This window comes from Hemiscyllium ocellatum, chromosome 31, assembly GCF_020745735.1.
Source record: "Hemiscyllium ocellatum isolate sHemOce1 chromosome 31, sHemOce1.pat.X.cur, whole genome shotgun sequence".
NCBI classification, from domain to species: Eukaryota; Metazoa; Chordata; class Chondrichthyes; order Orectolobiformes; family Hemiscylliidae; genus Hemiscyllium; species Hemiscyllium ocellatum.
Window position 1 is genome coordinate 1426094 of NC_083431.1, and position 25577 is coordinate 1451670.

A 25577-nucleotide genomic window follows, 5' to 3' on the forward strand; every position below is an offset into this window, starting at 1 on the left:
CTGTAATTGCATTTATTTACGTTGAGGACATTGGTTTGTGACAATAGACAATAGGTGCAGGAGTAGGCCATTCTGCCCTTCGAGCCTGCACCACCATTCAATATGATCATGGCTGATCATCCTTAATCAGAATCCTGTTCCTGCCTTATCTCCATAACCCTTGATTCCACAATCCTTGAGAGCTCTATCCAACTCTTTCTTAAATGAATCCAGAGACTGGGCCTCCACTGCCCTCTGGGGCAGAGCATTCCACACAGCCACCACTCTCTGGGTGAAGAAGTTTCTCCTCATCTCTGTCCTAAATGGTCTAACCCCATATTTTTAAGCTGTGTCCTCTGGTTCGGCACTCACCCATCAGCGGAAACATGTTTCCTGCCTTCAGAGTGTCAAATCCTTTTAAATATTATATGTCTCAATCAGAACCCCTTTCAGTCTTCTAAACTCAAGGGTATACAAGCCCAGTCGCTCCAGTCTTTCAGCGTAAGGCAGTCCCGCCATTCCAGACCCGAGTTACTCTCTTTCAAAATCGATTTGAAATTCTACCATGTTGCTATCCTTAAGGGATCCGTAACTGAGATCTCTTATCAATCTAACCTCATTATACATTCCTAGATGTAGGTAGGTTGCCAGGTAGATTCTCTAATGCATTGTTCGTAGAAGCTATCCCTGATGTACTCTCGAAATTCATCTTTCATGTTATCCTTATCCATGTGATCTGTCCAGTCACTATGCAAATTAAAATCACATGACAGTTGTATTGCCATTCTTAAATGCTTCCATTATTTCCCAACTTATATTTTGTCCTAAAGAGAAGCAACTCTTCAGGGACCTATGACTTCATTTCCTTTATTCCTTATTTCTACTCTTCTGATTCCAGAACATGATCTATTGCACCTATGTCATTACGCACCACCGCACTGAGACCACTTTCTATTAACAAAGTCAGCCCACCTCCTTCTTTTATTGTCTATTCTTGTAGAATGTTGAATACCCTTTAATATTAAGTCTCCAATCATAGTCACCCTGTGACCACCTCTCTGTAATAACTGTAGGGTCATATTCATTAATTTCATTTCTGCCGTCACCTCATCTATCTTGTTACAAATGTGTGTGTATTCAGATAAAGAGACTTTAACTTTTTAACATTATTACTTTGGTCTTAATTTCAGTTGCACTCTTAGGCTTATATTTTATACCCCTTTCAGTCATTCTTTGATTATAGTTTGCCTCTTCAATATCTTGCATTTCTGCTCTCTTTTTTGATATTTCTCTTCAATTATATCCTCATACCCCTCATAATTAGTTAAAAGCTCTGTGTAAAACTCCTGTTGTAGGATTTATCAGGATACTGGACCCAGCAAGGTTCAAATGAAGCCTGTCCCAGTGGAACATCTCTATTGCCCCAGTACTGGTGCCAGAGCCCTATGTATCAGAATCCATTTCTTCCACACCACTCCCACATGTTTACCTCTTTCATCTTATTTACCATGTGCCAATCTGCCTCTGTTTTAGGTAGTAATCTGGAGATTATTATCTTTGTGGTTCTGATTTTTAATTCAGGCCCAAAATGCTCATGATCTCTCAGTAGAACATCTATCCTAGTTCCACCTATGTCTGGTAGCTACATAGACCGTGAAATCTGGATCCTTTCCTTCCACACCAAGTTCCTCTCCAGCCCAAAGGAATGTCCTGAACCTTGGTACCAGTCTTTGGGACTCTATTTCCTTAATGTGCTATCTTCTATTTCTATCTTATTTCTCTTTCCTTGCCATACTTAAATGATGTTTTGTGCCATGGTCCTCTGGTCAGTTCACTCATCCTCCCTACAGCCTGTGCCCCTGTCCACACTGGGAGCGTGAACCTCACACGTTTTGGATAAGGACACTGGCTAAGGCTCTTCCAAAACTAAATTCTGGATTTCAACAACTGCCTCACTTGCAATCACATCCACATGAGTAAAAAGTGAGGTCTGCAGATGCTGGAGATCAGAGCTGAAAATGTGTTGCTGTTTAAAGCACAGCAGGTCAGGTAGCATCCAAGGAACAGGAAATTCGATGTTTCGGCAAAAGCCCTGATGAAGGATGCTGCCTGACCTGCTGTGCTTTAACCAGCAACACATTTTCAGATCACATCCACATGACCATGGTTTGTTTGATGTAATTAATCAGAAGAACATGGCTGTCTCCTGAAACAAAGTCCATGTATCTTTTCCCCCTCTCTGAAGTGTTGTACTATCCACATGTCAGACTCCAGTTCATCAACTCTGAGCCAGAGTTCCTTGAGTAGCCAACACTTGCTGCAGATGTGGTCACCATGGATCACACTGGTGTCCACCAGTTCCCACAGACTATAGTTGCAATACATTGCCTCCCACCCAACTCTATTCCATTTGATTAAATCATTTAGATTTTAAAATTTTGCTGTGCTGTTCAGAAATAATTATGTCTCCTAATTTAAACCACTTGGTCAATAAAAAGAGAGACAGAGAAAATACCACCAATTATCTACCCGTGTGCCATACTTGGCTATGACCTGTAGAAACATGTTGAAGGAGTGCTCTGCCACTACTACCTGTATCTCCCTCTCTCTCAGTCACTCACTCACTCACTCTATATCTCACTTTCTCTCTCATTCACTCACTCTGTCTGACTCTCACTCATTCTCTTGCACACATAGGTCAGCTCTACTAGGCCTACTCCTTTGCTGCTAGTTTTGATCTCCTACCTGTACTGCCGATCTAAATCGCATGCATGCTCTCACTGTTTCAGAAGCACAGAGTCATTCTCTTGTTTATTCTTTCAGGTGTTGGTGACTTTCTACAGCTCCTCTCTCTTGCTCATCTCAGTCTTAAAAGGGAAACTTCATGAATAAACTGTCTCCAAGCTTTGGTCTCTCCCATTGAAGGGAACTTCCTCCCTGTGGTTCTCTGTATATTTGTTTTGTATTTGTCACATTTTATGAGCAACAATAAAATTATATAATGTTGAAACATTTGCATCACTCCACTGCACAGCCTACCTTTACCAACTCTGGAATCCACATTCTCAAAGAGAAATTGCTGTTCTGGCAATAATGCAATGATGTTTGCAGACTGGAGTAAGAGTTTAGTTTACGGTTATTCTTTATCAGACACTGGTGGTTTTAACCAAGAGCAAAATAGTACAGATGTGGTATATCAGAAATTAAAACCGGTCAGTTTTAATGCTTTTATGAACTTCAGTTTGATAAACAAAATAAAATGACGAGGATACAGAGTCCAAGGCTGTGTTAACTGCAGAGAGGGGACTGCAAATGAAATGCAGCCCTACTGCAATGTAAGAAATGCTGCTGGAATGCAGCAACACAATAAAGGAAGGGTAACATTTATCAATGTAAATGAGAATAATGAAAAAAAATCAGGAAACAATTACGACATGAGGAAAACTAGCTAGAAATGGGGGGGAAAGACATCAAGGCACAGAAATGAGTGTGGATGCTAGAAATGAAGGAGAAAGACAAGAGAATGACAGTGTTCTTTTTGTACAACCATTGTAAAAACTTTGCTTCCTGAGCTATTGTCTCTGAAGTAACATGGTTAACTATCCACTGCCTTAACTACATCTCTGCAGTGAAAACTATTTTAATGTCTGGGCATTGTGGGATAGCCCTTGTTATCAAAGGCGCTGTATAAATGCAAGTCTTTTTGGTGTGGAGTCTGTTGAATAGAGAAATGGTGGCTATTGAACCAAACTTCCACATAAAGGGTATCGGTGAGAGCTATCTTGATTCTCTTTCTTGGCCGTGACAAGAATACAGTCTCAGGACTTTGTTTGTATGTGTGTGTTGGCATTGTCCTGTTCCTCAGTTTGTTTAAAATGTTTATTTTTGCAATTTTTTTGCTGTTTTAACTATAACAATGAAGGGTGTGGATTTAAATTTTTGCTTCAATCTCTAATGTGCTATTGATTGGCTTTGAAGTTGTGTATTATATCAAGGATCAGATAGCAGCAAGGACTAGGTAGTTTGTTTTGTGAAATAATGTTGAGACAAAGAGGAATGCATTTATAATGGTGTATCCGTGTACAGGAAAAGTAATCCAAATCCAGAATTGTCCAAAAATGGGTGTTTCTGGTCACGAAGGTCACCACTGTGCTGATATTTTACAGGTGAGGCTCCTTTCAAACAGCTTCAGGGAATCTCTGCTACTTCGGCCTGAGAACAGTCAGGGAACACTGAAGCCAACAATTAAACTTCATTGTAAATATGTAGAAATTTCCTGAAGGCTTAGCTACATAAATTATTTTGTCTATGGGATACACCAATGGTCACAAAGGGATTTGTAAAAATGAGTATCCCTAATGGATATACCTACTAGAGAAAGTGCAAAACTTGACTTAGTCTCGGGAAATAAGGCAGGGCAGGTGACTGAGATGTCAGTGGGGGAGCACTTGCGGTCAGTGACCATAATTCTTTGTTTTAAAAGAGTGATGGAAAAGGATATAAAAGTTAAAGTTCTAAATTGGAGGAAGGCCAATTTTGACAGTATTAGGCAAGAACTTTCAAAAGTTGACTGGGGGCAGATGTTCACAGATAAAGGGACGGCTGGAAAATGGGAAGCCTTCAAAAACAGGAGTCCAGAGACAGTATATTTCTGGATGACAAGAGAAATTGAGGTTTTGATCAAGAAAAAGGAAGGTACAGGCAGCAGAGATTGAGTGACTCCTTATAAGAGTATGAAGACAGTAGGAGTTTACTTATGAGGGAAATCATGAAGGCAAAAAGGAGACATGAGATAGCTTTGGCAAACAGGAGAATTTAAAGGGATTTTATAAATAATTGAATGACAAAAGGGTAACTAGGGAGATTATAGGAACCCCAAAGATCAGCAAGGCAGTCTATGTGTGGAGCCGCAGGAGATGGGGGAAATACTAAACAAGTATTTTGCATCAGTGTTTACTGTGGACAAGGACATAGAAGATACAGAATATGGGGAAATAGATGGTGACATCTTGAAAAATGTCCATATTACAGAGGAGGTGGTGCTGGATGTCATAAAACGCATAAAGGTGAATAAATCCCAAGGCCGTGATCAGGTGTACCTTATGGGAAGCTATGGAAATGATTGCTGAGATTCTTGGATCATTAGTAGTCACAGGTGAGTTGCAGTAAGACTGGAGGTTCGCTATAGTGGTAAGGAAAAGACAGGGAACTATAGACTGGTGAGCCTGACAGTGGTGGGCAAGTTATTGGAGGGGATTTCGAGGGTTAGGATTTACATTTATTTGGATAGGCAAGGACTGACAATGGATAGTCAACATGGCTTTGTGCATTGGAAATCATGTCTCACTAACTTGATTGAGTTTTTTGAAGTAATAACAAAGAGGATTGATGAGGGCAAAGCAGTGGACGTGATCTAGATGGACTTCAAAAAGACGTTCAACAACGTTCCTATTATAGAGTGGTTAGCAAGGTTAAATTACATAGAATATAGGGAGATCTAGCCATATGGATACAGAACTACAGAAGGTAGATGCTAGGGTGGTGGTGGTGGAGGAGGATTGCTTTTCAGACTGGAGGTCTATGTGTATCACAAAGATTGATGCTAGATCCACTGCTTTTCATCATTTATATAAATGATTTGAATGTGAACACATGAGGTATTGTTAGTAAGTTTACAGATGACACCAAAATTGGAGGTGGTGGAGGATAGCGAAGAAGGTTACCTCAGAGTACAATGAAATCTTGATCAGATGGACCAGTGGACCAAGGAGCGGCAGATGGAGTTTAATTTAGATAAATGTGAGGTGCTGCATTTTGGAAAGGCAAATCAGGGCAGGATTTCTACATTTAATGGCAAGGTCCTGGGGAGTGTTACTGAACAAAGAGACCTTGGAGTACAGGCTCATAGTTCCTTGAAAGTGGAGTCGCAGATTGATAGGATAGAGAAGGTGTTTGGAATGCTTTCCTTTATTGGTCAGAGCATTGAGTACAGGAGTTGGGAGGTCATATTGCGGCTGTGGAGGACATTGGTTAGGCCAGTTTTGGGATATTATGTGCAATTCTGGACTCCCTCCTACTGGAAGGATGTTGTGAAACTTGAAAGGGTTCAGGAAAGATTTACAAGGATGTTGCCAGGGTTGGAGGATCTGAGCTATAGGGAGAAGCTGAATAGGCTGGGGCTGTTTTCCCTGGAGCATTGGAGGCTGAGGGGTGATTTTATAGAGGTTTATAAAATCATGAGGGGCATGGAAAGGAATAAATAGACAAAGTCTCTTCCCTGGGGTGGGGGAGTCCAGAACTAGAGGGCATAGGTGAGCGGGGAAAGATATAAAAGAGACCTAAGGGGCAACTTTTTCATGCAGAGGGTGATGCATGTATGGAATGAGCTGCCAGAGGAAGTGGCGGAGGCTGGTACAATTACAACATTTAAAAGGCACCTGGATGGGTACATGAATAGGAAAGATTTAAAGGGACATGCGCCAAGTGCTGGCAAATGGGACGAGATTGGGTTATCTGGTTGGCATGGACGAGTTGGACCGAAGGATCTGTTTCTGGGTTCTGTGACTCTGAGTCATTTCTATGACACTGTTCAAAGACCAGCAGCTTCAATTTGTTGGCATCAGTAGTTCAAAACCCAGGAAAATCTGTAATCCAATCTACAAGCAAGGGCTTTTGTCATTCACAGAGTTAGCAAACCAAACTGTGGAACTGAGCCAAGTAGGAAGTCAGAATCGAAGTACACATGTTGATGGTGGCTACAGAGCAAGGCTTCAATAGCTAGGTAGGTAGGTAATGATGGAGGGGTGAGACAGGGGAGACATGAGAGACAGAGTGGGTACTGTGAGACACATGGGAACAGAGATGGGATGAGACAGGAAAGAGGTGAGATGGGAGGAGACTGGGAGAAATAAAATAAATTGAAATCTAATAACAATTGAGTAAGTTAGTCCAACATCAAGTTCAAAATGTTGTGCCTCAAACTTCTTCAGTTACATTTTCACATAAATTTATCCCATCAATCATACAATTTTTAGCAAGATTTTATCAATAATTAGTTTATTCTGTGCCGTAATGTAGCCTTTTATATGTCTACAAATGTAGAAATTTAAGCACCATTGTAAAACCAATCTCTATTATGTAATCATCCACTGCCAGATTATAGACGCTTAGGTCCAATTAGCCCCTGCCAACAATGTTCCCAAACTAAACTAGCTGCCCCTGCTCATATCCTTCCAAATCTTTCCTGTTCATGTGTCATGAGAGGATTTTGCCCCAAAATCAAATGTAATATGAATCTCCCAACATTCACATTCCCAGCTCAAAACCTTTTATAGTAAAACTGACATGAAAATGTACAGGAGTAGCTGTTCATGACTGGGTGAACAAACTTACAAGTCAAGATTAGAGTGGTGCTGGAAAAGCATAGCAGGTCAGGCAGCATCCGAGGAGCAGGAGAATTGACATTTCGGGCAAAAGCCCTTCACCAGGATTCCCAATGAAGGGCTTCTGCCCGAAACATCGATTTTCCTGCTCTTCAGATGCTGCCTGACCTGCTGTGCATTTCCAACACCACTCTAATCGTGACTCTAATCTCCAGCATCTGCAGTCCTCACTTTCGCCTGAATAAGCTTACAACAACTAATAAGGTAACACACAAAGTGATCCGAATGTTATTGTAGAAGGTGAAGAGCCAGGGACCTATTGGCAGTTGTTATAGTGAAATCAAGGCCCATTAACCTCTATTGGGAATTTACTAGTTTTCCTCTGTAATCCCAGCAGAAGCTTCAAAGGAGCTGGCCACACTTTGCTATTCTGTAGATTATCAGGAGTTAAACCTTTATCCATAATGGACAAGGTGAATAGTTGTAAATTCCCAGTCCAACTGTGGCAATACTGGTTGACCAGTAAGTGAAATAGAGGTATATAGTGGCCTGACTAATGATGTCTGTGTCCTATGAGTCCCATCTGGATTTCAAAAATGGTCTAATCAGAGGAGAGTTGGCATCTAAGGGTATGTTGAAATTCCTGCCAACAAGACCCGAGTGCTTCACAGATGAATTCTCCTGTTGGCTTCATGGATGAGGCACCCTCCCACTGACACCCCACACGGACATTTAGCCATTGGAACTGAGTCCATGGAACTTCAACGCCATGGTATTATTGTTGTGGAGCAGTGGAAGAAGAGATAAAGAAATTTTGTATTGTCACCCAGTTATGTGTTTCATGTTGGCTACATCCCCTTTTCATCAATGATAAAACCACAAGTCGATGTTTTCTGTCCCACTTTTGAAAATAAAACTCATCAAGTGTTTGCTTTGAATAATGATGATGCTATTTTGAAAACTATTATGCACCTTGAAGTTAACAAGACAATATCTGCTTCACATCTGACTGTGGAGGCATGACAGACATCTACATCACTGCTGGATCACACCACAATGTAGCTGGTAGTTACATCCTTGAAATGGTGAATGCAACAGAGCTCAGAGCTCTAGCAGTAATCTCATTTACAAGTGTTTTTTGGATTTCCATTTATACTGTTTAGGAGAAAAATTATTTGCAGAGGGAAGATTTTCACGTTTGACAGCTTCCTTTGATTGCAATGGTATTCTTTTCTCCCTCCTAAAATTAACACAAAAAGACATGTCAACAGTGCATCTGTAAACTGTGTGTATATAATTATGAGGTCCACAGGATTCCCAGATATTTCTGTCAACATTTCTGTGCCTTTACGAATGTGCTCCTCGCAGAGTTTCAGATTTAAATTCATCGTCTGTTCTGCACAGAATATGCTTGAAAATAATTTTGTGGAATGTATTGCGAAATTCTTGAATCTTGTAGGCATAGATAATGGGATTACCAACAGAGTTAGCATGAGACAGAACAATGGCAGCGTTCATGATGCGCACATCCATGGTTTGGAAGTACTTTGGGTGAAAATGATTAATACAGTTTAGGACGTGAAGTGGAAGCCAGCAGAAGGCAAAGAACCCAACAATGATGGACAATGATTTTGCAACTCTTACTTGGTTCTGTAAGAACCTTCTGGAAGTGTCAGAATTTACAGAATTCAGCTCAATCTTTTGCAATTGTTTTCTAGCAACAGTGAAGATTTTTACATAAATGCCCAGCATGATGAGCAATGGGGTCAGGACACAGCCCAGGAAGTTGAAGTAAACCATATATTTCATATTAACCACATTTAGAAAGAGGCATGTCACCGAGCAGTTCTGGAGGGCAGAATTGTTCTCCGGATGTGGTGTCCAGACTGTGCTGTTTCTGCACTTAGCCTCCACCTCACTCTTCCGATTCCAGCCAAAAAATGGAGTCAAACCAATCACAAAAGACAGGATCCAGAAGACTGCTATAATCAGCCTGGCACGTCTCCCAGTTATCAGCCCCTTGTATCTGTGTGAACCAGAAAAAAAACCATCAGGAAACAGATAATAACACCTATTGTCTTCAAACAGTTCCTGCATTTGCCATTGGGAAATGCAACATGTTTTCCCAAGCTTACTTTCTTTTTCATTTTCCATAAGTGGAAATGAATGGAAAGGAACAGAGGGAAAATAACTCAACCTAACACAAGAATAACCTGTTAATATGTTTCAATTCTTTTAAAACTCCAACACTTGAAATATGTGATCGTATAAGATCAGAATTCACCAATCAACACACAGCACAAGTTCAAAAATAATCAAATTCTTTACATATCCTTCAATTGTTTTCTTGCCAAATGCCTTTCCAACTGAGTACTAAGTTGTACTTCCTACAGTTTACAAGATGGTTAAATCTGACGGAAGAATAGTAATGGAATTTATTGCAAACATTTAAAAAGTGATGAAATTTGGAAGGAACAATAAAGACTGGAAACTACAAACTAAACAATGGAAACCTATCTGCCTGGGCCTGATCAGAGAGCACCTTGTTGGTTAATTTTTCTTCACTTCTATTTTTGTTTGTATTTACACTTGCAAATCATTAATCAACCAATAATAAAAATCTTTGTCCCTTGGGATTCTGCATTAGTCACTTCCATGGCTCCATGGGAGACTACCTTCTGCAGCAGGATTCCAATCTTCTAACAGTTTGTGCAGTGACATTTTTTATACTTTGTGTGCTAGCCTTCAATGCAGCACGCTGTCAAAATTTGGCAAAAGATGGGAGTTGAGTCTTTCATACTCTCTGATACTTTCTTAAAGAATCACAATAGGTTATCTGCTGAGACCTTCTGCAATGCTGATTTGGCACCAAAGGTCAGCTTTCTACAGAATAGTCTCCAACAATGTACCCACCTCAGGATGGTATCAGGCTCATCAATCAGGGCAAGCCTAACCTAACTGTCTTTAAGAAGATCACCTTATCATCCTTTCTCTTGAATACTGAATGGCCTGGATAAAGTGGATGTCAGGAAGATGTTTCCATTTGTAGGACAGATGAGGACCCAAGGGCACAGCTTTAGAGTAAAGGGAAGACCTTTTAGGACAGAGATGAGAAGGAACATCTTTAGCCAATGTGTGCTGAAACTATGGAATTCACTGCCACAGAAGGTAATGGAGGCCAGGTCACTGATTATATTTCATACTGAGATAGATAGGTTCTTGAGTATCAAGGGTTACAGGGAGAAAGCAGGAGAATGGGGTTGACAAACTTATCAGCAATGAATGAATGGCAGAGCAGACACAATGGGCTGAATGGCCTAATTTCTGCTCCTATGTCTTATGGCCTTATACTTTGGTATAACCAAGAGCCAGGAGGGGGCTGGGAGTTTTTGTTGGCGGATAGGATCAAGGAAACCCCAAAGGCATTCTGCAGGCATACCATCATGAATAAAAGAATGATTAGAGTAAAAGCAAGATTAGGGCCAATCAAAGACAGTAGTGGGAAGTTGTGAGTGGAATCTGAGGACGCAGGAGAAGCACGAAATGAATACTTTTCGCCAGTATTCACATTGGAAAAGGGTAATGTTAGTGAGAATACAGCGTTACAGGCTACTAGATTAGATGGGATTGTGGTCGACAAAGAGGACGTTTTAGCAATTTTGGAAGATCTGAAAATCAAAAAGACTCCTGGGCCGGATGGAATCTATCCTCTGATTCTCTGGCACGTCAAGGAGGAGATTACAGAGCCTTTGGCTTTGATCTTTATGTCAGCATTGTTGAAGGGGTAGTGCCAGAAGATATAGTTAATAATGGAATGGTATAGGTTAGATGAGCATCAGATTAATTTTGCAGGTCGGTGCAACATCAAGGGCCGAAGGGCCTGTACCGGGTTGTAACATTCTATGTTAACACCATTTAAGGGGAAGCTGCATAATGACATGGGGGAGAAAGGAATATAAAGATATGCTGAGACTCATGTAGAGCAAACAGCGTTTGAGCTGAATGGCCTGTTTCTGTGCTGTATGTTCTATTAACCTATTTTATGGTCTTAGTCATTCAAGATGCTACTTTCAGTGTTTTGCTAACCTATTCTAAATGTGCCTGCTCTTCCACATCACCTCGACCTCCTCCATTCGTGCTTATTCTGCACATAATCACTTCCATTTTTCACTACTCCCTCTAGCTCTGTTACAACTTTGAGATTAATTAATAGCCTTTCATGTGATATCTTGTTGAAGCCATCAAGAAGTATCAGTCAGTAATTGTAGTTTCACAGTTCATTTGAATTGTCACTCGCTCAAAGGAGTCAAGGACATTGGTTAGACACATCTCTTTTATTCCAGACATTAAGACAATTATTTATTGAATACATGTAAATTACTTCAAATTTACTTGTGATAATTCTTATAATTATAGACTCCCTACAAAGTGGAAGCAGGCCATTCGACCCATCAAGGCCACAGTGACCCTCTGAAGAACATCCCACCCAGACCCACACCCGTCCCCTATCCCTTTAACCCTGAATGAACAGCGATTAACTCTCAGGATCTGCCTCTGACAAGTTTCTGTGTAAGTTGAGAATTTCTGCCAGTGATGGTTGTTAGTACTTGGTCAGTATTTGGGTCAGTTACAAGAAACAGGAGTCACTCCCTCCTTCACTCTTCATCATCACACATTGTTCCCCTGTAGGGTCATTACCGCTGACTCTCACTCTAGGTTCATCAGTTAACCCCTTCCTTCCTTACAATAATTGCATAGTGTTCACTATCAGAAGCCCTTAAAGGACTCTTCCTGGCACAATGAGGTTTCAGTTTTATTTTCAAGTCAAATTGTTGACCTCGTAATAATCTAGCCATTGAGCACAGAGCTGACAGTGGAGTCATGGAAGTAGTTTGAGTTACTTCTCATGCTGCATTACATAGAACATAAACCATACAGACCATTTTGTCCAACTCACCCGAGTTTGTCTTTAGTATTCCAGCTCCAGGTAAAACCTCTGACTTGTTATGATTTCAGTTTTTGGAAAAGAACAGTTTCCTTGTTTCTTACAATGGACAGATCTTTCCAAGTAAACCTATACCTGAGCCACTTTACTGATTCACTCAGGAAGCTTCAACCCCTCATTCAGATCTCAAGCTTTGTTTAAAAATAAACTCTCAAAGTAACTTACAAAAATTACTTAACATGGCAGAAAGTCAATGTAAACATTTGTCAAATATTAACCAAGTGGCTCTTTTAGCTGGGAAAAAAAGTATACCTCTATTTTGTTTCAATATCCTGCACAATGAAGTACAGAGTATTTCTCCTTCGGTGACAGCACAGAGTGAGGCCATTGGGCTATCAGTAAGAGCTATCCAATCAGGTAGACTCTCCTGGCTTTTCCCATAAGCCCTGCATCTTTTTGGCCCTTCAACTAATGTTCAAATTCTACATTGAACATTGTGACTGAATCTGCCTCCACCACACATCCATGCAGTTTATTCCTGACTTTAACCAGCCACCATATTAAAACTCAGTTCCCTCATATTTTCTTTGATCCTTCTGCCAATCACCATCTCCTGGTTGTTAACTTTTCTGGTGGTGGGAATAATTTCTCCCAAAAGTACTTTGACCAGACTCATGATTTTGAATACTTCAACCAAATCTCCGTTTGAAAGCCTCCATATCTTTCCAAAAGAATGATGGGTAAAATTGGAGATAACACTTCCTTTAAGGTTAAGTTAGTATTTTGTAAAGGTTCACCACAATACAGCTTTGTATTCTGCTTCCATTTATAAAGCCCAAATCCATCTAAATGCTTTTACAACCTGCCCAGTATAAATATTATATTTTTTCTCTACTTTTGATAATGGACTGAAATGAGAAAAGGGCTGTTTGAAAAGCTAATGTTTGTTGGATCACCACTTTTTTTAAAAAGCAAGTTAACTGACATGCGTTATCAGGGCTGATTACACAGTTGTTGGTTCAAGTAATGGGGAAAGGTAAAGTTACAGATGAGCTGCAACCCAGGGTCTGTACAAGTGGTGATTTGCCCAACCACAAGTTGATAATTAATCAGTTAATTAGTGACTATTAGGGCCTTCTGCCTACCAACAACTTGTATGATTGGCTCCAGGTAGCTGAGCAGTTTGGGGATGTGAATGTTTTCCCAGAAATCACTGACCCTCTAATAAGAAGGAGCTTGTTTTCAGTTCAGACAGCACCTCAGACCTGAAGACAACCAGTTTACTCCCCCCGCCTTTCCAATTGCTGTAAGCTATGATAATTAATTGATAAGTTAAGGACCCTTATAAATGTGAAACCCCTGTGCCTCCTGCAAATAAAGAATGCATCTGAGGAAAGAAAACTTGAGAAAGAGCATTCTGATTAAAAAAGGATCATGTCAGCAAACTCTATGAACAGGGACCACTGAACTATCTTTTCTGTGTCTGTAGAACCCATGGCCTTTTGTGATTCTCTGTGTGCATAGAGAAGGAGATTTATAAGTGGGTTAGAGTTTTAGCAAGTAACATGTCAACAGTTCATAATTGTTGATCTGTTGAATTACTATTTATTACAAATAGTTAAGTAGAGAAACCTGCTCCATGACTTCTATCAACCAGGTCTGAAAGTCAGGTCAATAGGAACATTGGCATACTCTTCAAAAATCTTTAACTTTTGTGATGATTTGGGAATAGCAGTTTAATTGTCAGCACACTAGCCATCTACCATGTTTACAGGTCCAGGTTCCCCAATCTGCACCTCCTCCCTGTGAAACTGTACCATTTATTTGATGAGATCTGGCCTTGTTCTTACTCTCTAAATTTATCATGTTCCTGCAGCACAGCCCCCGATTGTTCCTCTTGACATCTATGTCTCTGCTCCTCTCAATTCATTGCACTTAAAAGTGTGTCACCTGCAAATTTTGAACATATTTCCTGAACACCTAAATCAGTCTTTAATTGTAGCCCCGTAAAAGCAGTGGTTAACATTAATCCACAGGGAACCCAACTATATTGCCTCCTCCACTGAGAGAGCAGCTGTGCATCATTTTACTGTTTTCCATCACTAAACCAATCTGGCACTTCTCTTTCATTCCATAGGTTTCAATTTTACTGCAATGTGGCACTTTCAAAGGCTGTGAAAACTATATCAACTCCACTATTCTAATATGTTCAACAGGATTTTTCTTAAGTCTATACATGTTTTCTTCAATCAACTCACATGTGACTAAGTAACTGTTGATTTTTATCTCAGAATATTGTTCCTTCCAGGCCCAAAGTTGAACTGACTGCCCTGTGCTTTCTGGGTTGATCCTCTCATGCAGTTTTACAAATGTGTAACATCTAATTCTCCAGTTCTCTGCATCTAAGGCTGAAATATTTCAGTCACTGCCTCTGCAACTTCCACCCTTACTTCCCTCAGTTTCCTGGAAATCATCCTCATCATTCCCAGGGACTTGTGCCATTGCAGTACAGCCACCCTTTCTAATGCCTTCTCCTAATCAATTTGAGTTTCTCTAATTTCTCAGCTCCCTCCTTTTTCATTGCATTGTTGCTGCAGCATCAGCTGCAAAGTCTTAATTTATTATTTTAACCGTGACCCTATCTCCATGTGCATTTTGATCCCTCATTGGCCCCACACTTTCTTTGATCTCCCTTTCACTGTGGAGTCTTCTGCCTTCCCTTTATGTTGGCTGACTGTCTCTTTTTGTATTATCTCTCTGCAGTTTTTGTTTCTTTTTTCACAATATTCAGAATACTTTGTATTTAAATTAGCATCCCTCAGAGAAGCCTTTTTCTACCTCATCTTACTCTCCCTTTTTGTCATGCTAGAAGCTTTTTGCTTTGTTTATCTCCCTTTCTCCTCTTGGGAATGTTCCTTGATTTGATCTCTTAAAACAGCCTATTCTTCGTAGTTTAGTCTATTAGCCATAGTACTTCTAAGGAAAATTATTTTGTTTCCGTCATTATCAATGAATGAAATGTGATCATCACTGGGGATCACATACTGCTGAGTTACATGATCCAAACATCTGTTACCATAAACAATTTGATTTCATTTATTTACACGTGCATAAGTACATGGGCTCTGCCCAGCTAGCTCAAAGCCAGTCCCTAGACTGAGGGCACTTTCTGAGTCACCTGTGTTTTTTCTTTATATCACACATGGCTGTTTGTGAATATGTAATGACATTGTAGAAAGACACTAGTGTCTAACATTTTACTCTGTATTTTCAACCACCAGGAAAGCATCTGTGTAGCTAGTGAAACACGAACAAGCAAGACCTAATAAGGGCAACTTTTAGGTGAAAAAACATGAAGGGAGTGGGTCAGGACTAAATCAACATCAAGTTGGAGAGGGAAAGAAAATACTCCATCCCCCACGGTGCCCACAAGCAGTTCTATCGAGTATAAAACACTAATTACATAACAATACCAGAATGATACTGAGCTTTGAACTTTGAAGGTGAAGTTCATTGACTCAACCCAACAAAGTATAAGTAGATTTGCAAGTGATTTGGAGATGCAGGAAACTGGATAACTAATGTATTAACTGTGCATTCATATAGCAGCTTATAATCATGGACTGGTTTCAGTGGACTGGTCATTACCCAGCTGCACATCATCTTGTTGTTAAGAATTGGCTACTCCCAGGATGGAGCTCTGTGCTGGTTTGCACAAGTTAATATAGAATTATTTAGAGAATGCAGGAGGAGTATCCTCACTCTCTAAAGATTAAGATCAATGCAAAGGTTGATTTTAGAAGATCCTGGAGGTTGAAGGTTTTGACAACACATTGGAGTTATATTTCAATGCAGAACATGCCCAAGATATTGGGGCAGCATATGCAGGAGATTAGATTAAAGATTAGATTAGATTCCCTACAGTGCAGAAACAGGCCCTTTGGCCCAACCAGTCCACACCGACCCTCCGAAGAGTAACCCGCCCAGACCCATTTCCCTCTGACTAATGCACCTAACACTATGGGCAATTTAGCATGGCCAATTCACCTAACCAGCACATCTTTGGATTGTGGGTGGAAACCCACACAGACACGGGGAGAATGTGCAAACTCCACACAGACAATCGAACCTGGAATACTGGTGCTGTGAGATAGCAGTGCTAACCACTGAAATATAACAGCGCCTTCAGAGAAATCAGCATTTTGTATAAACGTTCCTTGGACAGTAATGTCCTCATCTATTTCCATAAATTCATAGCCAGACATGGTCCAGTAAATTCCATTATTTGACATTGCTAGTCAGTTTTAATTAATTTGCAACTCCAAAGGGCATGTTCTCAACACAGATTAATCAGGTATTCAATCAGATGGAATGCAGTGTGATCAGCACAATATCACCTCACTGACTGCCTTTTCCAATCCCATAAATGACAATTAGCAGCAACTCGATAGACACTGCAAGACACATTGTTAATTTATCAGGTCTGTACACAGTTTGCCACAAGGTGATAGTTTGTAACTAACAAAGTAAATATTTGTTGATGAACGTTCTTACAGCTGTGTTAAGATGACCCAGCATATCCCAGAAGAGGATGAGTATTTTATATAAATCTTTCCAGAGAAGCTAAAGAATTCTAACCATTATTCAATGAAAATAAGATCATCACTACAGTTCCACTCACTGATAGTTACCACATTCACCAAACCCAACCATTTACTGAATTCCTCTCGGCAAAAACCTTTCTGCTATAAATTCATCTTTCTCTGCTGCGCAAAATTTCTCTTCAAACCTCAGGAATGAGACACTGTCTAAGATCAGTTTCTCGGCAGCATTTTCTTTCAAAGACTAACTTAATTTGGAATGAATTACAGCGAATTTCATTCTCACAATAGATATTTTCATTTTTTTCCTGATCATAGAATCCCTACATTCGGCCCATCAAGTTCACATCAACCCTCTGAAGGGCATACCAGATGGATCTCCCCGGCACCCCACCTATCCCTCTAACACCGCATTTCCCATGGCTAACCCTGGTATCCCTGGACACCATGGGAAATTTAACACAACCAATCTAACCTGCACATCTATGGACTATTGGAGGAAACCAGAGCACCTGGAGAAAACTCACGCAGACATCAGGAGAACATACAAACTCCACACAGATAATTGCCTGAGTGTAGATTTGAACCAGGGTTCCTGGTGTTGTGAAGGCAGCAGTGCTAACCACTGAGCTACCCCTCATCATTAGGGGCTCATCAATCCTACACAGAGCCTCTCTCTCAGTCTGCAGTGAACCAGAATCGTTTTATACAATAGTGGACTTGGACTTGATGTCTGACAGAATTCATCTGCTTTCCATAAAATTCTGCAACTATTGGATCTTTTTCTGAACCAGTCCTTTAGTTTGTTATAGTTTTAGTTATTCCCCCTTACTGTAACAAGCACCTCAGAAAGCAGTTGCTGAAAAACCTTTGTGCTGCAATGCAACTTCTGTATTGCAGTACTTTTGATTCAGTGCTGGGTGTTTCTGTCAGGGTGAGCATTTATTAACTATCCCTAATTCCCCTAAAAGATCATGGTGAGGTATGTTCTAGAACCACTGCAGTCCTTGGGCTGGAAGGACACCTAAAGGTAAGGGTGTTCCAGGATTTTGACTCAATGGCAGTAACGGAATGGTTGCTGCAGTGCCACACCTTGCCAACACTGCATTGATGGTGGAGGGTGTAGATGTGGTGCCAATCAAGTTGCTGCTTTGTCCTGGATGGTGTCAAGCTGCTCGCGTGTGGTTGGAGTTCCACTCACCCAGACAAGTGGGGAGTATTCCATCACACTCCTGTCTTGTGCCTTATAGATGGTGGACAGGCTTTGGGGAGTCAGGATGTTGATAATGTTGGGGATTCCATGATGGTCATGCTTTGGAATATCAAGGACTGATATTTAGAGTTTGTTGTGTTGAAGGAGGTCACTGCCTGGCAGCTGTGTGGTGCAAATATTCCTAACCATTTATGAGCTCCAGCTTGGATATTGCCCAGGGTTTGCTGCATGTGGATACTGACTGATTCAGTACCTGAAGAGTTGCAGAAGATACTAAGCACTGTGCAATCAATGAACATCCTCATTAACCGCCTCTTCCACGGTTATATCAGGTTGGGTGTCCCTGGAGAAGGAGCACGCAGTGTCTACCAACACCCTTGAGCTGTTCAGGGAGAGGTGAACACCACAGGGAGTGGAGTATATTACTTCCCCCTCTATTTTGATTTAGTCCTTGCCCTCCCCTTCACTGTTTGATGATACAGCATTGCCCTTTGAGGAGGGCACTGCTTGTCACTGGCCACTCGGGTGTTTCCTTTCTTCCTGGTGGTGGAATATTAATAAAGATTTATACACCTGTTGTTCTCCAATGAGTCTTACACCTGTACACACACAACATGGGTGCTGGGAAAAATCAGTACTACCGCAGTTAGGTGGTAGTGAAGGGGAAAAGAATACAGAAAAAAAAGGAAAAAGAAAACAAGAGTGTCAGACATCCTGTTCACTCTGAGAGCTAAAAAAAAATTCTCATTAACCTGTGATTTGCTAGAGCTTCTTGACACTACACTTAGTCAATTACTGCCTTGATGTCAAAGGCAGTCACTCTCACCTCACTTCCCAAGTTCAGAATCTTTCTTTTTTATTTGTCCTAAGCTGTAATGAAGTCAGTAACTGGTCAGCATTCTCCCACCCCCACTGGAAAGCAAACAAGTGTGAATGAGAAGGCTACATCTGAGTAAGTACTGTTTGATGACTCTGTTAACATGTTCTTCCATCACTTTACTGATGTCGGATGTCGTGAAAAGGCAGAAGATTGGCACTAGGTAATACAGCCAGTGGAGGTGTAATGGACCCAAATATAATAATCCTGTAATCAAGAGTAGACTAAGGGGGCACAACGGCCAGCTTGGATTTGTCTTGCTTTCTTGGACAGGAACTATCTGTGGCATATTGGTAATTTGCTAGACTATTAACCCAGAGACCCAGGCAATGTGCTGGAGACCTGGGTTTGCATCTTGCCATAGCAGATGGTGGAGTCGGAATTCAATTTTAAAAAATTCTGGAATTGAGAGTCCACTGTTAGAAAACCATTCTGGTTTGCTAATGCCCTTTAGGAAAGGAAAATGATATCCTTCCTTGGTCTGGTCTACCCATGACTCCAGACCCTCAATAACATGCCCCTCTAGGACAGTTCAGGGTGGGCAGTAACGACCAGCCTGGCCAACAATATCCACATCCTGTCAATTTGTTTTTAAAATGCCAGTGTACCCCATCAGCTTGGCCAGTTCAGTAGCACAAAACATGAGTAGTAGTTCAGAAATATTGTCAGGGCCCATAGCCTTGCAGTATCCAGTACTTCCCTTCATTTCACCATAACACATGGAAGTGATGTAAGCGACCACGTAGCTTCAGTGTTTCAAGACTGTAAACTAAAATGGAGATTTATTCTGCTATATACGAAAAACAAGAAAGTTTCGCAACTTGAAAATCAAATGATGATTATTGTTGTACTGTGGAAGCAAAAAGAGGAAGAAATCAAGCCTGAATCAATAACCTTTTGAGTCAAGGAAATTCTGCCTGGAAACAATCCTCTGGTTGAGCTACAGATATAAAAAAGCTGGAAGTGAAAAGCGCAGAAGCAAGTGCCTTCCAGAGCCTCTCCGTCCGTCTGTCCGTCTCTCTCTCTCTCTCTCTCTCTCCCCAAAAGGAGGTAGAAGAAAGAAAGATATAAGAAATAATTCTTACTAGAGCAAGATCCAAGTTCACCAATCATTAAATCAAGCATGGAATGTAGGCATGATTATCACCTACAGACAACAATATTTCATCATTACAAAAATCAAAAGGACAAGAAAAAAAAGGGACCTTTCCCCTTGTGATAATTTTGTTTGATCTTCAGAATTATTTGTCTTGTCTAATTGTTTTCCACTTATGTGTTAGAATACTCGTCTTTGTCTTAATTGTGAGTGTGTGTTTTGAAGAGATATAGTTTAAGTTGCATAAATGAGAATCTCTGTCCTATAACTGCTCTTGTCAAAGTTAAGTGTATTGCAATAGTTATTTCTTACTGTTACTGAAGAACCTTGTGTGTATTGCTTTCTTCCTGGATGGCAGTCAGTTAGCCAATTAAGGTTGTGGTGGTCTCATTAGGATTTTTATACATAGCGAGTTTTGAGAAGATTTGTAGCTCAGGTTGAGGTTCTGTGTGTAAATGGTGAGCAGTTGTTGTCTACATCAACTAGCCACAAGACGACATGACCCACTCTCACTAGCATCTTTACATACAGAAGGAAGGACTTCAACTCAGATAATACACCCATCCTAGGACAAGCCAAACAAAGAAATGCATGAGAATTCCAAGAAGCATGGCATTCCAACTGGAACTATACCACAAAACACATCGAGTTAGACCCCATCTACCACCCCCTGAGAAAAAGAATACGAAATGACATCACCACAGGAAATGTCATCACCAACCCAAGGAAACCTAACACAAATAAAACACAGGCCATACCAGCAGTGCTTCATCCAGAGGCTCACTGATGATGTTACCCAGTATGGTGAGAAAATGTCAGCTCAGTGATCAAACCTACATCCATTTTTGTACATTTATACATTTAGTGATTACTTGCGGAACAGTACGGCACAATTATTGGTACACTGTTCCCAGGCAAATTGTGACAGTGAATCATGGAGTATATCAGCTGAGGCTAAACTATCTTATACAAGTTCAATAGAACAATCTGCAATTGTATTATATGCCCCAATTAATAATCATTCCTGATGAAGGGCTTATGCCCGAAACATTGATTCTCCTGCCCCTTGGATGCTAACTGACCTGCTGTGCTTTTCCAGCACCACACTCTCGACTCTAACCTCCAGCATCTGCAGTCCTTACTTTTACTACTGCCTCTATCAATAAGCCAAGAATGCAATATGCTTCATTTTTGCTTTCCCAACCTATTTTTCCAACTGTAATGACATATGCACATGTACATCCAGGTTCCTCTGACCCTGCATTCACTTTGGAACTGTTCTCTTTCCGTTAGAGTTACGAGGTTGTTCCTACAGCACAGTCCCCTGCACGAAACGTCATTTGCCACACATCCAATTTGTCAACGTCCTTTTGAAGTTCTATACTATTCATCTTGCAATTTGCAATTCTTCAAAGTTTTGCATCATCTACAAGTTTCTAAATTATGCCTATATGCAAAAATCTAGGTCACACTGACTCGGGGGAACCCCAGCTTGAAAAACAATCACTCTCTAATTCCATCCAGCCAATATTGTATCAATGTTGCCACTACCTTTTCATTCAGTGAGCTCTATCTTTGTTCATAAGTCTGTTGTATGGCATTGTATGAAAGGCCTTCTAGAAATCCATGTACATCACATCAACAGCACTATTGTCGTCAAGCCTCTCTTCTTCATCAAGCAACCAGAGTTAATTTAGTTACACATGGTATTCCTTTAACAGATTCACACTAGCTCTACTCAGTTGACCTGTATTTATCGATGTGACTAAATCCTGAATGAATATTTCTCCAAACCACCCTTCCTCCCTGAAGTTAAACTGACAGGTCTGTCCCTGCTGGGTTTATCCTTAGACCCTTCCTTGAACAAGGACAATATTTGGAATTCTCCAGACTCAAAATCACAAAGTTGATATAGCACAGGTGGTGGTCATTTGGCCCATCAAGCCTGTACTAGTAATGTTACCTATTGCCAATACTCTGCTTTTTCCCATATCCCTGCTCACCATTTCAACACACAAAGGGTGAGAGAGCTTTAGAGCTCTCTTCTATAAACACCAGTAGATGCTGGAATAATAGTTAATCTAAATCTAAGATAGATAATTTTTTTGTTAAGCAGAGACATTAAGGAATATGGGCCAAAGGCAGGCATATGGAGTTAGGCTACAGATTGACAACAAAATATTGAAATAAAACCAGAGCAGGTAACAATGATCAGTCAACACAATTGGGACTCCCCATCTCATCGTTCAAACAATCCAGCGGTTTTCTGTTCAAGATTCCATTCATCATCTCATTGAACGGTGAATCAGGCCTGAAGGGCTGAACGGCCTAGTCCTGTTCAACGTACTAATAATTGTCCAATGCCTGAACTGAAACTGCCTCCAGCATATTTTCAGGCAGTGCACTCCAGGCCCGAACGACTTGTAAGAAACGTATCCTTTCCCCATGTCACTTTTGTTTTGTTTGTACATCACTTTAAATCTATGCCCTCTTGTTCCTTCTAATTTTACAAGGGAGAGCATTTCTCCCTGGCTATTCTGTCCAGCCATTCATGATTTTGAAATCGATTAGATTAGATTAGATTCCCTACAGTGTGGAAACAGGCCCTTTGGCCCAACAAGTCCACACCAACTCTCCAAAGAGCCACCCATCCAGACCCATTCCCTTACATTTACCCCTGACTAATCCACCATGGGCAATTTAGCATGGCCAATGATCAACCGGAGCACCCAGGGGAAACCCATGCAGACATGGGGAGAATATGCAAACCTGGGTCCCTGGCGCTGTGAGGCAGCAGTGCTAACCACTGAACCACCGTGCCGCCATGATCTACCAAACCACCTCTCAGCTTCCTCTCTAGAGCAAACAGTTGCAACTCCTTCTACCTCGCATTACTGAAGTTTCTTGTTCCTGGAACTATTAATGTAAAATCGCTTCTGCGCTCTAACCAATACATTCACATCTTCTATGGTGTGATGTATATTTCCTATAACATGATCATTTGCATCTAGCTTTTGTTACTTCTGCCTTCACACTCTCACCACCATCCCATCCCTTCTTGATTCTCAGAACCTCCTGCACAACAACTTCTGGTGTCAAACCACAACCAGACTCCTACACTTATCTGCTCTTTCATTTGTAATTAATGCTCATATTTCAAGCAAATCAGTTTGGAACATTTTCATAAATATGATCTCTGATAGACTTGATCCACTTGAAATTTGCATGTTCTTTCAATCCCTCATTGCAAGTCCTTTGAGCACCTGTAGCAGCCCACATTTCCTTTCTTGCAATCCTCTTCCAGTTTCTATCTTTAATGCATCTCCTTAGCTTTCTCTCCTTCTTTGTGTCTGTCCTGCTCCTGTGTCACATTTCTTGACTTTTTCCTTACTTACTCAGTCTAGTTATGGGCTGATTATATTTTTCCTCTGCGTCTAAATCACTTTCCACGCTTTATGCAGGGTGTCCTGGATTAATTTGGGACAATCTAACAAAATTGGACACAGTAGTGTGATGGTTATCGGATTGAACCACCAGAGTATGTAAATTTTTGATAGTTCACAAATTTGTATTTTATTTTAAGAAAGTGTGACCCAATAGGTCATACTTGCATCAATAAATGCCCATCTTGACATAACACCCATATCTTGAAAATGAAGTTTGAAATGGGTTTCTAATTGGCTCCTGGAATCATCATTGCCCATTCTAGGAGAACGGGATTTGGATAAAGGAGTGTCACACTTCAGCTTTCAATTTATTCACCACAAAAATGTTTTTCGTTACTTATTCTCAGCACCTGTACTTTGTAGGTGGGGTTTGGATTTTTCATTCATGAGATATGAACAACTCTGGCAAGATGAGTAATTATTGCCCATACCTCATTGCCTTTGAGAGGATAGTGGCGCGAGGACTCCTTAAACAACACCTTTCAAACCCACAAACTTTAAAAGGACAAGGTACATGGGAACACCACCCCTGCAAGTTTCCCTTCAATCTACTCACTATCATGTCTTGGAAAACAGTGCCTGTTCATTGTGTTGCTGGGTCAAAATCCTGGAATCCCTCCCTATTAGCTGTCAGTGCCCTGACACTACATGGACTGTAGTAGTTCAATAAACCAGCTCAGCAGCAGTTTTCAAGGACTGTTAGGAATTGACAGTAAACATTGGCCCAGAGACTTCCACAGCCCAGGAGACAGTGAGGACTGCAGATGCTGGAGAGTCAGAGTCAAAAAGAGTGGTGCTGGAAAAGCGCAGCAGGTCAGGCAGCAGGAGAGTCGATGTTTTGGGCGTAAGTTCTTAATTTCTGATGAACGCCTTAAGCCCTAAAAGGTGTACTCTCTTGCTGCTCAGATGCTGTCTGACCTGCTGTGCTTTTCCAGCGCCATACTTTTCGATTTCTATGTTCTATACTGTGCACGGGGGCTGATCAGAATATACATCACTCAACTAGTTCCACACACAAATGACCTGCTTCTTGTTTGTTCTTTATTGGATGCATTTCCCAAGTCTGGGAATGAAAATGTGAATCCACGCAATTAATCAGCCCAGTGACTGAACTGGTGGTGACTCTGTTCTTGGCAGTGATGGCGTGCATGAGGGGGACACCGAAGGAATTGATGTTGCCCACAGCAAATTTCTTGGCCACTAGAAACCTTTTACATCATCAGGTGAATAGAGTCAGTCATTCAATTTATTTCCACCTATGACTTTATATCACTTGAGGCAACCTCACATACTGCAGCTGAAATTACATTTCATTTAAATCAGATTTGATGTGGCCAGGTGTTATGAAGTTGAAGGCGTGTACTGTACCTTTAAGAGAGAGTGAAGGCTGTTCTGCACTGACAGCTTACAAGAGCAGTCTCAGTGTACTAGAAAATTGAAAATACGTAACATTTGGCTACGAAGTAGATACCGGAAATGGTTGCATTTTGGTTGGTTTTGACAACAATTCGAATTTAACCAACAAATTTAAATTATGCCCCAGGATACTAAAACCCAATTGAGTTTAAATTTATTGTTTTGCCAATATTGAACCAATGAGATGAACCAATAGGGATATTTAAAAAAGCAGGCATTTTGAAAATTAGACAGAGCAACTGCCATCGAGACTCAAGAAATTAGGAAATACTCTCGATCAAAGGTACCTTTTCATATGAAGCATTTGCAGTAAAAGGAAAGACGACGATTCAGGGAATTGTTCAGCCGGAAAAAGACAGACATTGAAGATGACAGTGGTTGTGTGGTTTTGAAATTAAGTTGATGTAATTATAATAAGCGCCTTATTAGAACAGCATATTATTTATAGAGTTGGAGGCAGATAATAAGCAGTTAGGAGAAAGGGGGGGCTTATAGGTGTTGTTTAATGCTCACTTTTAGAGTTAAAGAATAAATTGATGTTATTTTCTTTAAATAGTGGAATTTCAGTCTTCTCTGTCACTCATAATTTAACAGATTCCGAGGCGAGGTGAGCTTTTCTGGG

General features: G+C 40.7%; 2 protein-coding genes across 3 annotated transcripts in view; one reads left to right on the forward strand and one right to left on the reverse strand.

The window, feature by feature from the left end:
• Window positions 1-25577, forward strand: part of zswim7 (zinc finger, SWIM-type containing 7) — a 152569-nt gene that overhangs the window by 109632 nt on the left and 17360 nt on the right. The gene's annotated exons all lie outside the window — the stretch shown is intronic.
• Window positions 7533-25577, reverse strand: part of adora2b (adenosine A2b receptor) — a 34032-nt gene continuing 15987 nt past the window's right edge. For both annotated transcript variants that reach the window (XM_060847900.1, XM_060847899.1), the window contains exon 2: window positions 7533-9387. In XM_060847900.1, the coding sequence (XP_060703883.1) occupies window positions 8709-9387 (679 nt within the window). In that variant the 3' untranslated portion in view covers window positions 7533-8708. The remainder of the gene's footprint in view (window positions 9388-25577) is intronic.